This window comes from Cervus elaphus, chromosome 30 (genome assembly GCF_910594005.1).
Source record: "Cervus elaphus chromosome 30, mCerEla1.1, whole genome shotgun sequence".
Classification (NCBI taxonomy): domain Eukaryota; kingdom Metazoa; phylum Chordata; class Mammalia; order Artiodactyla; family Cervidae; genus Cervus; species Cervus elaphus.
The window spans coordinates 36,424,160-36,437,757 of NC_057844.1; the positions used below are offsets into that span (position 1 = coordinate 36,424,160).

At 41.6% G+C, this 13,598-nt stretch overlaps 1 protein-coding gene across 3 annotated transcripts in view; it reads right to left on the bottom strand.

Annotated features, from left to right (window-relative positions):
• MPHOSPH8 (M-phase phosphoprotein 8) overlaps nt 1-13,598 on the bottom strand; it is a 45,599-nt gene that overhangs the window by 10,433 nt on the left and 21,568 nt on the right. The window contains exons 3-7 of one of the 3 annotated variants that reach the window (XM_043891537.1): nt 11,005-11,808; nt 7,877-7,976; nt 5,242-5,451; nt 682-807; nt 514-602 (exon numbers count right to left, since the gene is read on the bottom strand). In XM_043891537.1, the coding sequence (XP_043747472.1) occupies nt 514-602; nt 682-807; nt 5,242-5,451; nt 7,877-7,976; nt 11,005-11,808 (1,329 nt within the window). Of the gene's footprint in view, nt 1-513; nt 603-681; nt 808-5,241; nt 5,503-7,876; nt 7,977-11,004; nt 11,809-13,598 lie in introns of all 3 variants that reach the window. The other 2 variants (XM_043891536.1, XM_043891535.1) reach the window with 2 other exon arrangements.

Below are 13,598 nucleotides of genomic sequence, written 5' to 3' on the forward strand. Positions count from 1 at the left end.
GAACAGAAAGGGTTAATATGCTTCAAGTATCCTTATAAATCAGTGTGAAAAAACTCAGCAACAATAAGAAAAGATTGGGGACTTCTCTGGAGGTCCAGTGGTTAACACTGTGTTTCCACTGCAGAGGGCACAAGTTCAATCCCTGGTCCAGGAACTAAGATCTGGTAAGCCAAGGGCATGGTCAGAAAAACCTCCCAAAACAATAGAAAGAGGGGCAGTTGCTATAAATAGGCAACTAACAATCAAACACAAATGGTGACAAAACAAGGAGTCGCTTTCCCCTCAAAACGCAGAGGTTAAACCATAGACAAAACCAGGCATATCATGGCTAACTAAAGGTCATTATATAGGGCTGGAATTACAAGAACTGTAATCCTATTATACGTTTCTACAATGTTTGACTCTTATAAAGTGAACATGTATTACTTTAAAAATAACTCAGGTTTACTCTTTAACTATAAAAGAGCTGATTTTCCATCTTCCTATCATCAGATTTTTAGAAAGACACCTCACCTCTTGGTCCAGGTTATATTCTTCACTTGAGTTAAGAGCAACCTTCACAGTAATATAATCCCCATTTTTCACAGCATCCCTCAATAAATCTAAAATGAAAGAAAAGATAAATTAGGTTTCAATAACTAGATTCATGAAGAAGAACCCTATAATTCCAAAACCACTCACTGCTTGGAATCACATCTGCTGTAGTAACATTCTCATCTTCTCCATCAAGATGCTTCTGGAAGTCCTCCAGTCTCATCCACTCCAGCTGCAGATCCATGCCCAGACTTAGAACCTGCTGTCTGCCATCTGGGACACAGAAGAGCCTTATTAAGATATATTTTTATGGACTATAAAAAAATACAATGCCATTTTATTTAAGCATATGGTGTCCTAACCCAAATGTTATATTTTATACCTATGTCATCTGAGTCTCTAATTAAGTTTCTTACTTTCTCTGGGTAGTAATATGAACTGTCCACTTTTAGATGCCATACATGAAAGAGGCATGAAGACTAATAGGTATCTTATTAACTGTAAAATAGTAACATTAATTTTAGTAGCTGAAAGAAAGTGAGAAATCACAGGGCTTCAGTAAGAGGAAGCCCTGTGATTTGTTCCTTGGTCATTCTTCTTGGACAGCTGGTCAGCCCTCCCCAACCAGAAGGGCCGGAGACAGAGGGTCAACCTTACACAAGGGATAAATGTACACTGCTTACAATATTCATGTAGGTAGTCACTCTAAATATAAATAAATCATTGCCTGTGATCCTGTCAGACTTGGCTCAAGCTTCTCCTCCTGCAAGTATCCCCACCAAACCCCATAGCGCTCAGGGCTCTGAGATACCCCCACTACAAGTGACGCAAGTGCTAGTTCCCACCCTCCTGTTCGACCCATGGGCTCATCAACACTAGGGATGAAAATGTTTATTCCCTACTGGCAGTGGAATAGAGGACATCTGGGAAGAACTCAAAATGGCTGTACTATTTTAAACAGTGAAAGGCACAAATGTTTGATGGTAAGAGTTAAAGGATTTAAACAGATGACTAACAGAACAGGAAAAGATGCTCAACATTGCTAATTATTAGAGAATAGTAAATCAAAGCTACAGCCAGTACCTCCCATTGGTTAGAATGGCCATCATTAAAAAAATCTACAAACAATATATGCTGGAGAAGGCATGAAGAAAAGGGAACCCTTCTACAAACTGTGGGAATGTAAGTTGATATAGCCACTATGGAGAACAATGTGGAGGTTCCTCAAAAATCTAAAAACAGAACTACTACATGACCTAGCAATCCTACTCCTGGGCAGAAAAGATGAAAACTCTAATCTGAAAAGGTACATGGAGCCCTATGTTCATAGCAGCATTATTTACAATAGTCAAGACATGGAAGCAACTTAAATATCCAAAATGTTCATCAATAGATGAATGTATAAAGAAAATGTGGCATGTGTGTACACATATGTGTGTGTATATACATACATATACACAATGGAATACTAGTCAGCCATAAAGAGTGAAATCATGCCACCTGCAGCAACATGGATGGACCTGAAGATGACCATACTAAGTGAAGTGAGTCAGACACAAAAAGACAAATATATGGAATCTAAAAAAAAAAGAGAAAGATAGAAATGAATTTACTGACAAAACAGAAACAGACTCACAGAAAACAAACTAATGGTTAACAAAGGGGAAAGGGGAGGGGACTAAATTAGCAGTTTGGGATTAAAAGATACAAACTCCTATATATAACATAGATAAACAAAGACCTACTGTATAGCATAAGGAGCTACATTCAGTATCATGTAATAACTTATAATGGAAAACAATCTGAAGAATATGTGTGTATATGTAACTGAATCACTTTGCTGTACATTTTAATAACAACACTGTATATCAACTATACTTCGAGAAAGAAAAAAAAGTTAAAAGGATTTAAGGACATCCCAACACAGAAACAATCCCATGGACGGAGGAGCCTGGTAGGCTGCAGTCCATGGGGTCGCTAAGAGTTAGACACGACTGAGCAGCTTCACTTTCACTTTCATGCATTGGAGAAGGAAATGGCAACCCACTCCAGTGTTCTTGCCTGGAGAATCCCAGGGACGGGGAAGCCTGGTGGGCTGCCGTCTTTGGGGCTGCACAGAGTCGGACACGACTGAAGCGACTTAGCAGCAGTGACACAGAAACAGCGCAGCCTTGTCCATGTATTACTGGTAAGTCGCATGTACTTGCTGTACCTCACTTCCTGAGTAACAACAGTAGTAGACATTCAGAAAGGAGTGTTAAATTCATCAATCAATACATTCAATCCATACACAAAAATCTGTGAGGAAGCCATGTTACAAATAAGGAAAGCCATGTGTGCACTGACACGTGTCTGAGTCCTCAACTGCTTCCCCCCACAACCTCCCCAGGAAGATTGGGACTCGGGACAGCTGAGGGTTCACAGAGACTGAGATAGTGCCTCCAGTTACACAAAGCCATGATACTCAGTGGGATCACAATGAAGCCAACTGGCTTAAAATCCTAAATTCATTCTGTTCATTCCTATTGTACCCAACATCTAGCAGTTTTAACTTTTTCTCTATTTTAAATAAAAAATTAGACATACAGTAAAAGAATGTTACGATGTGAATGAGACTCTGTGAATACAGCCCTTACTGACCACAGAAGCCTGACCCTAACCCTTAGATATTACTTTGCCAACAAAGGTCCATCTAATCAAAGCTATGGTTTTTCCAGTAGTCTTGTATGGATGTGAGAGCTAGACTATAAAGGGAGCTGAGTGTCGAAGAATTGATGCTTTTGAACTGTGGTGCTGCAAGTTTTGAACTTTGGACTGCAAGGAGATCCAACCAGTCCATCCTAAAGGAGATCAGTCCTGGGTGTTCATTGGAAGGTGTGATGCTGAAGCTGAAATTCCAATACTTTGGCCACCTCATGAGAAGAGCTGACTCATTTGAAAAGACCCTGATGCTGGGAGAGATTGAAGGTGGGACGAGAAGGGGACGACAGAGGATGAGATGGTTGGATGGCACCACTGACTCGATGGACATGAGTCTGAGTAAACTCCGGGAGCTGGTGATGCACAGGGAGGCCTGGTGTGCTGCGGTTCATGGGGTCCCAAGGAGTCGCACACGACTGAGTGAGTGAACTGAACTGAAGCCTTACAAGTGGCTGGATTCAACCTGCTCCTGCTTTGCTGGGTTTTCACACCTGAGCTGTGAGTGCTGAACTCTGGCCGTCCTCTCCCTTCTGGAGACAGTTGTCTGGTCTGAGGACTGAAATGATGGTGGGGCCCAGAGCCCACCTGCTTTCAGGAAGACTTCTTTGTAAGTTTGATAAACTCTTGCATATGAAACCATCTGTGCCTAGTGTTAAACTTGAAAGACTACTTTAAATGACTATTTCACACTTTTTAATAGTAATAATATCCAATTTTTGTATTCGGGTCAGTTTTGTTAAACTGTTATCTTTCTAGGAATTTCCCATTTCATTCAGTTTTCTAGTTTATTGCAAGAAAATGCTCATAGAATTTTTATCATTTTAATCTGGATGCCACCTATAATGCCCTCTCTTTTTCCCCTGGAAATACTGTTTTAAGTTTTCATTCTTTTTTTCCCTTAGCACTACCGGAGGCTGGTCTATTCTATTAGTCTTCCAATGAACAAACTTCTGGCATCACTAGTGCTCTACTGTGGGAGAAGGTCCCAGAGGCCCACCACATCCTCCCTGTCCTCCGGTTGTATGTTCCGCCCACTGTTTCCATGGAGGAACAGCATTGAGGGCACATGTGGACTGAACTCAGGGCTCTCCACAAACTATTAAGGTGCTGGGGGTGGTGAGGGATACTTATCCTGTGGCGCCCAGGCCAGGCCAGTCAGAAGCTCCCTGCTCGTGAAACTTGCCTCCCCATCCAGGGTGGCTACCTCTTTCCTGGGTCTCCCTGCCCTCTGTTAACTAGGTCGGTCTCAGGTTCCACCCAGAGCTCCCCAGCTGGCTGGACCAATACCTCCTGGACTATTCTTTGTTGCCTGGTGTCTCAACAGCAGTACAGCTATCTGACATCTGGGCAGACCAATCCTGTCCCAGCCCCCGCAAGCCCCACCGTATGCTGGCTGAAGAAACTAACCCAGTTTCCAACCAGCTGGGTAATCATGTTAAGCAAGGATCCCAGAACCTAGGTGTTTTGCAGTAAGAGGGTCACCTAACAACTAGCTTGTTATATATCCCCAGGTATTTCAAAACTTCAACTGTTTTACAAGATTTATAAATTATACAAAGTTTTATCAGACAAATCTCTGAATCCCTGCCCTAGTTATAAATACATAAATATACTTTCATTCCTCTTCTCCACCACTACGTACTCTATACACAGACCTCGCCTCCTCAGCTAATTCCAGTATTTCAGAACAGTACTCACAATATAACCTCATTTAAGTGTTACTGACTGCTAAGTTAAAAGGGAAGAATACAAATAAGTCTATTTTGACAGTTTTCTGAAAGAAATGTAGTAAGATATACAATCAGACAACTTGACAAGAAGGAGAGATAAGGTAGCAAACCAGAAGTCTCTGTAATTGTAAATGTGCTGAGCTATTCTAGAGGGAATCAGAAAGTAGATTCAGTTTTCAGCTCCATCCTGAGACCATAACTGCAGAGAGGAGAGGAAGGTGAGGGGAGAGCTCTGCACACAGCCCTGAGAAAACTGCACACAGTGACACACACTCACCAGGACTCTCCTCTGCTCGGCTCACGCCGTCCAGAACTTCTTGGTCACCTTCTGCAGCTATATATGCCCACGTGTCAGTCTCATCTCTTGTATTTCTTCTTTCTTTAAGTAATGGCTTGTTTTCCTTGGTTTTGTGGTCTTCTGTGACTTTACAGTCTGGTGGTATTTCATCTCTTTTCCGATTATTCTCAGGAATATCATTTTTTTCTTCTGGAGTTAATTTAAACAAATCAAATGCATTTCTGATTTCCTTAAATGCTACTGGAAAAAAATAATAGAGTCACTAATTTCTTTGTAATCAAAAGAAAATCTGGGTGTTTAAAAAAAAAACACACACATGTATTTTCTTAATTCTTACTAATATCTGCCTTGGTAAGAAAGCCTGATCAGGTTGACTATCACAGCCATGAAGCTCTTCCACTCATCTTTGTGTTGGCTGCTCCGTATTTAGAAAGGACAGCCAAAGTGAACAGCTCTTCTTCTGGGGGTCTGAGCTACTCGCAGTTTTGACAAAGGCCACCACAGCCCATGAGCCTCAGAATAATCTTAGTCATGTCACCAACCACCCTTCTGCTGAGACACCACCTCCACCATGCCTGGAAGTGAGCCGGTACAAAAATGACTTTTGGCGGAGACTGGAAGATGGAAGGGTGTCAGCATACTGACTGTGGCCCAGCAACACTGCACCTGATGCCTGCGAAAATCCACTCACTTTAAAGACAAAGCAGAGAGAAGACTGGCAAAGCAGCAGATCTGCAATAATAACCCCCCCGCAAAGAGGTAGAACAGAACAGAGTGAATAACTATAAACTTTAGGTATACAGCAGATAGGTGTTTTGTTTTTTAAAATTCTGAATTCTTTTATGTTAAATAGGAACACCTTCTCAACAGTACTTTTAGGTGACATCTCTCATTTGTCTGCCTCTGTAAGAACTGCATAGGCTTAAACAGTTTTAAACACCCGTAATAAACTACAGTTTGCTACGAGTAGAGGTATCCTGGTTAATGCACAACATGGTGTGACCAGAGGAAAAGCAAGCATTATATGAGTGCAGTCCTAACCAACACAAATTGAACCTTTTTTCAATAAAAAAGCTAGTCCAAATAAAGCTCTCATTCTATAAAGATGTATCATTTCCAAATCACAGTGAAAGGAACCCGAGCAATTTACTAATTTTGTTTTCTGTGTGCCTTGAAGAAACCTCACCAAGTATATGACACAACAAAATGACACATGCAGAATGTAATATCGCAGTGGCAGCACTGAGGCTGCTTGTCCCAGACATATTTAAACTCCGAATATCCGAATATTCTGATTATTTACATAGAACACCAGTCCAATAGCAAAAATAGAGAATGGCGAGTGGAACATCTCATTCAATGTTCAGAAATAAAAGCATTAACCATTCTTTCCATTTTCCACAGTTAAGTCCTGAATTCTGAATAATTCTGATAAATTCTGAATGTTTTCCAAGCTACTCTATGAAGAGGATGCCGAATCCATTGTAATACAGCATAATGCAACGTAAAGACTCATGTTCACCGATTCTGACACACTCCCAAAATATACCCCCAAGTGCAGTTTTATTTCTGTCCTGGAGGCTGGGTGCCAAGGATCGGACAGAAGCACAGGTACATATAAGCTGCAAGGTTACAGTCAACAGACTCTGAAAACTGAAAAACTGCAGACACAGTGAGGCCGGCAAAGGCCCAGCTATAGCACCTTTTGGACTCGGGGTCGAAGCAGGTAGGTTTTAGCAGCAGGGATACTGAAAATTGGACTCCAGGTGTGGCCTTCTGAACTTAAGGAACAGACTGAACATTCACAGTAAAAATGTACCTGAAACTGACAGATACTCAGAGGAAGAAAAAGTTCCTAACTACTTCTAATCTTACAATATTTTGAATCTCCAGTCACTCTCTGAAGAGAGGCTTAGAGCTGCAGCATCACTATGAAGAAGCACAGTCTCTACATTACACTCACCTGCACACAAGCCATCAAAGCTGTTCCTTCCCAGATTCCATCAACCCTGCCACTTCCTGCCAGGTCTGAACTGAGGCTTAGAGCCCAAACTCAATTTTAATGGTGAATGTTTTATAAAGTACTTGTTCTAGTACTAACATGCACTATAGATTCCTGAGTTATATTTTGATGTGATCAAAATGTATACTGTATTTATACAAATGACACAGAGCTAAACACAATAAATTGATTAAAGAAGTTTATCTAAGCATCTACTATAAGAGATACTTATTTACTTTTCTGTCAAAACTAATTTCCTGTCTCTTTAAAGATAACGTATTCCCACCAGAATCTGAAACATTGTAAATTGACTATATTTCAATTAAAAAATTAAAGTTAAAAAAAATGAAGATAATGTATTTCATCTCATACCCAAAAGGAAAAAGAACAAGGTGATCAGATGGGGGAGGAGTTAGTTATACTAGTAACATACATTATTATGTAATAAATGAAGATTACTGGTAAACAACACTAGCATAATGTTCTCAAGTCCCCAGTGAACAAATTTTCTACTCAATGACCTTGCAGGTTAGAAGAGAGTCTGTCTTCACAGTGAACTAGACTCTTTGTCTGAAAGACCAACATAAACGACAAATGCCACTATTCACTCACTCTTTAATGCCTTGGGCTCTTTTCGGCCTTTTTCTTCCTTGTCCAATTCTTGCCTTTTCTGGTATTTTTCTTTGGGTTCGCATTTTTTGGTCTCTCTCTCCTGAAAAAGACACATAAGACCCCAAACACAGACAGAGCTGGTACTGATTCTGAAAACTGGGAAACAGGTTCCTGGCATTAGGCCCCCCTTCTGTGAACTGTGCACATAACCCCTAACGACTATGTCTTTGCTCACGTCAGCTGCTTCCTTGGTCAAGTTTACCCCAACCTCGACAATTCATAAAATATCACATTTAAAACCCAACACCAAGTTTCCTTGAAGAATTTTTTATTACTAATAATAAAATTCCAAAAAACTTCACCTACAGTCCTATTAACCAAACACAACTGTTTTTAATTCTCCATATTGTCCCTCGGATCTAATTTTACAGATAATTTTGTTGTTTAAAATTTATTTTTATTTACATTGCATAGATATTTTTACTTGACTGTGTTCGTATGTATGTATGTATGGTTTTCTTCACTGTAACATTTTGTAAATGTTTCCATTTTTGCTATGCTGACCTCATAATATTTCAAAGGATATTTAACAGTCCCCAACTATTATGATATTTCCTTAACTTTTTCCCTCATGGCTATACAGGCTAGCATAGCATTAGTTTAATAACAGAGCAGGACCCCATGGGGCCTTCCCAGGGCAGACCACCTCCCCCCCCCCATATCCTTTGCTGCACCTAACCACTCTGGAGAACCTGGGTAACAGTGTCTGGTGCACACTTCCTGTGTACTTATACAGGTGTGAAATACCCCACCAAAGGGAAGGTGTTAACTGCCTGATGACCATGAAGACATGGCCCTCCCAGGCCTAATGGAGTCTAAGGATCAACATTAACCCTGTGACACCACCGCTTAATCTCACCATCAATGAACCAGAGAGCTGTGCACAACTGATCACAGGTCCTGCCACCCACCCCCCTACACCCGGGCCTTTAAAAATGCTATGCTGAAACCCTCTGGAGGGTTGGGGTTTTCAAGCAGGAGCCACACCCATTCTCCTTGCACTGGGGCCTTTCCCATAAAGGCTGCCCTTTTCTTCGTCACAAGCTGGGGTGGGAAGACTGGCTTCACTGCACTCACGTGGGATCTTAGTTTCCAACCCACGCCCCCTGCAGCAGAAGATGGAAGTCTTAGCCACTGGACCACCAGGAGAGTTCACTGTGGCTCAGATGGTAAAGAATCACCTTGTAATGCAGGAGACCAGGGTTCGCTCACTGGGTCGGGAAGATTCCGTGGAGAAGGAAATGGCAACCCACTCCAGTAATCTTGCCTGGAGAAGTCCATGGACAGTGAGTGGAAGCTGGCAGGCTATAGTCCATGGGTCTCAAAGAGTCAGACACAATTGAGCACACACACACACACCAGGGCAGTTCCAGAAGTGGTATATTCTTAAGACAACATGGGGAAAATATAAGTAGGATGTGAAAAGCTAATAGAATAAACTGACGAAGCTCTAAGCTTTAACTTCACAATGCTACATCGTATCTGAATTCCTCTAAAAACTGACTTGTTCACAAATTAGCCCCCAATTTTCCAGCTGCAGTAAGTCCAAAAGAAAGTCTGGATTAGACTAAGAGAAAAGTTGAGGTGCTTTCAAAAGTGGGATCGTCAGCATTTATAGTTGCTTCCCACCAGTCGGACTAGTGGGAAGACTCAGGGCTTTCCTGGTGGCTCAGCTGATAAAGAATCTGCCTGCCTGCAATGCAGGAGACCTGGGTTCGATCCCGGGGTTGGGAAGATCCCCTGGAGGAGGGTATGGCAACCCACTCCAGTATTCTTACCTGGAGAATCTCCATGGACAGAGGAGAACAGCAGGCTACATACAACCCATGGGGTCACAGAGAGTAGGACATGACTGAGCGACTAAGCACAGCACAGACTAGTAGGGGAACAGTCTCTTTGGCATTTTAACTATTTTAAGCTGGTTACTGATAAGTAACAGCAGGCAAGGAAAAAACTCTGAAAGCCAAGTCAGAGCCACCCTTTTGAGACATTTGCATCTCTGAGGGAAATCTCCTCTGGCAAGGGCGTCTCTAAGCCTCTAGGAGTTCTCAAGTGGTAGGCGAGGACTCAACAGTCTGTGCGGCAACCTTGCCCTTGTTTACACAGTGCTTCTCCTCCCAGGACTGGTTCCCCATCCTCAGCATCCTCTTTTGTCTTTGGCTGAGGGTGATGTTTGAGGTGAAGGGCTTCATCCATTTTGGAGAGTTACTCAGTTTTCCTAGGTCTCTTTCATGTGTATGTGTTAGTAAACTTTAAATTTTCCCCATGTTAATCTGTTTCATGTCAGTTCAATTCTAGAGCAGTCAGGCAACCTAGAATCTAGGAGGGAAAAGAAAATCTCCCAATAAAGTATTAACTCCTTAAGGGTAGAAGAACTTCTCTTATAGGCACACATCAGAGATACTACAGGGTCAGCTTCAGATCCATGAAATAAAAGCAAACATTGCAATAAAGTGAGTTATAATTTTTCTGCCTCCCAGTGCATATAAAAGTTATATTTACACTATAGAATTAAATGTGCAACAGCATTATGTCTAAAATAGCCATACCTACCTTAATTAAAAAAAAATATTGTATTGCTAAAAAATACTGGCTGTTGCCTGAACCTTCTTCAGCTTATTGCAAAAACAAAATCAAAGATCACTGATCACAAGAAGTACTTTAAGAAGTACAGTAATAATGAAAAAGTTTAGGACTTCCCGGTGGTCCAGTGGTTGAGACTCCAGGGGCATGGGTTCCATCCCTGGTCAGGAAAGTTCCACACAGGGTGGCCAAAAAGCAAAACAAAAGTACAAAATAATGCAAGAATTACCAAAATGTGGCACGGAGACAGGAGGTGAGCAGATGCTACAGGAAGAACGGCTCAGATACAGGTTGCCACAAACCTTCAGTCTAATAAGAAACGCACCATCTGCTAAGTGAAAAGAAATGAGGATGGGCTGTGCTCCACTGTCTCCAAGTCTTTACTTAGGGCACCAGCCTGAGTGGAATGTCCCTGCCCTCTGTCAGACGCAAACGTTAGTCCTCAGTGGGATCCAACCACCCTCCACCAGGACCTGTGTACTCACCTCTCCCGGGGAGTCAGTGGGCCTGGACATCCTCGGCGGTGTCAGGGCACAGGCAGGCACTGGCTTATCCAACTCTGTGCTGCTTTGGCCTTTGTCTTGATTCCTTTGCTTTTTCTGTGTAGTTTTCTTCTCTAAGAAGAGGTTCTTGTTTTCTAGCTTTTTGCTCTCTTTAAGTTCTTCTGTCCTTCTCGGTTTCTTTTTTTTCCTCCTTGCTTTGACCTCGTCCTCATCAGCACTTACACTGCCATCCTGCTGTATATCAGAAGCAGCATCTAGACTGGCTTCTTGCTCAGCTTTATCTTTAGCACCTCTAAACTTCTGCTTTTCCTCTCTGTTGTCAACCTGTAAATCTTCACAGTCCTCTTCCTGAAGGGGGGAATCACTAAGTACACCCTGTTCAGAGTCCACCTGAGATTCAACACATTTCTCTTTTTTTGTTTTTCTAATTTCTTTGGAATCGTCTCTTATTTTAGTCTTTAAATCTCTCATTTCACCCTTTTTAACTTTCTTTATATCATCTTTTTTGGGCTTTTTGGATTCCTTTAATTCTTCTTTGGTTTCCAAAATTCTTTTCTTTGTCCTTAAATCAAAACCCAAACTTTCAGAGGAGCTCTCCAGGTCTGGTTTGGGCTTGTCTTTCAGTTTCCCAGTCTTTGCTTTCTTCTTTTTCAGGTCGTCGGGGCTTTTCTCTTCCTTATGCCTTAGTTTTTTCTTTTTCTTCTTTGGAGAAGTATCTTCTTTAGTCTCACTCTGTTGATCACTATCAGAGTTTGCCTCAAATATGTCATTATTTAAGGACAGTCTCTATAAAGTATAAAAAAGATTTAAAAACTCATTAAGAACACAGTAATTTAAAAGGTTTTGAATACTCATACTAATGAAATCTGGTAGGAATTTTTTTCCTCCAGTTTCTCAACTTCTTAAAATTATTTATGTAACTGAAGTTGTATAACTTATTTACACTGCTAACTTAAGAAATAGGTCTTGGGGAAAAAAAAAAAAAGAAATAGGTCTTGGAGGTGACAATAAGCATCAATTTAAGGAAACAGATAAACACAGAGGGACAGAAATGATCAGTGCCGCTGTAGGTCCTAACAGTCATATGTATGGTGGGTTATATATAATTTCAACTTCAAAATTTCCAAAACACCAATAAGTAATTTGTAAAGATTTATTTATTTGATGACAAAATAACTCTTTAAGAATTACGTATCTGTCTAGATATAAAAACACTACGCAAAGCATTTTCAGGTCTACTTCCCCACATTCTCTTCTAAATGACTTAGGGAAGAACAAGAGGGAGAAAAAAGATGGGTGTATTTTTAAGTTTTCCCTGTGGTGCTTCAGCAAAGACCACCACCGAGTTTAATAAGGTAGTGGAAATGTGGTGGCATTGGCAAAACTTTTTGACTCTTCCTATAGCACTTTATAAAAAAAAAACTAGTGAAACAGGAGGGAGGGGGTAAAGCACCGTCTTTAAATGAATGACGTGGCCCAAGGACAGGACATAAATGGTTAGAACTAACCAGGTCTGACAAACCTAGACAGTGTATTAAAAAGCAAACACATCACTTTGCCGATAAAGTTCTGTATACTCAAAGCTATGGTTTTTTCAGCAGTCATGTACAAATGTGAGTTGGACCATAAAGAACGCTGAGCGCTCAAGAATTGATACTTTTGAATTTTGGTGCTGGAGAAGACTCTTGAGAGTCCCTTGGACAGCAAGGAGATCAAACCAGTCAATCCTAAAGGAAATCAACACTGAGTATCCACTGGAAGGACTGATGCTGAAACTGCAATACTTTGGCCACCTGATGCAAAGAGCTGACTAACTGGAAAAGACAGAGATACTGGGAAAGACAGGGCAAGAGAAGGGAGCAGCAGAGGATGAGATAGTTGGATGGCATCACTGCTCAATGACATGAGTTTGAGCAAACTCTGGGAGATAGTGAAGGACAGGGAAGCCTGGTGTGCTACAGTTCATGGGGGCAAAAGAGTTGGACATGAGTTAGTGACTGAACAATGAACAACCAGGTCCAAGATGACGAAGACGACTTCCACTAGACCTTGAGCCTCAGTGTATGCTCACTGTAACACATCAGCAGGCTAAGTGACACACACAGAGGCACCATGACAGTTCCAAGAAACTGAAAGTGTTAATGGCTCCGTCATGTCTGACTCTTTCCGACCCCATGGACTGTAGTCAGCCAGGCTCCTCTGTCCATGGAATTTTCCAGGCAAGAATACTGGAGCAGGTAGCCATTTCCTTCTTCAGGGGATCTTCCTTGCCCAGGGATTGAACCTGGGCCTCTCAGAGAACCTGAGCCACCTGGGAAGTGTTGACAGTTCCAAGGTCGAGCATAAAAGTTCAGAAAGTGGCCCAATTTCTGGAAATCCCCACCGCTTCCCCAAAACAGCTGGAATACTCCTCCTACTTCTCAGCCTATGAAATTACCCACCTATAAAAACTGACAATCTCATAGCTTGGGGCTGCTCTTGCCTTCTGAGATGGCCCTCACTCTGTGGACTGTTTCTAAGTGAATTCACTTCTTACCTATCACTTTGTCGCTCACTGAATTCTTTCTGTGACATCA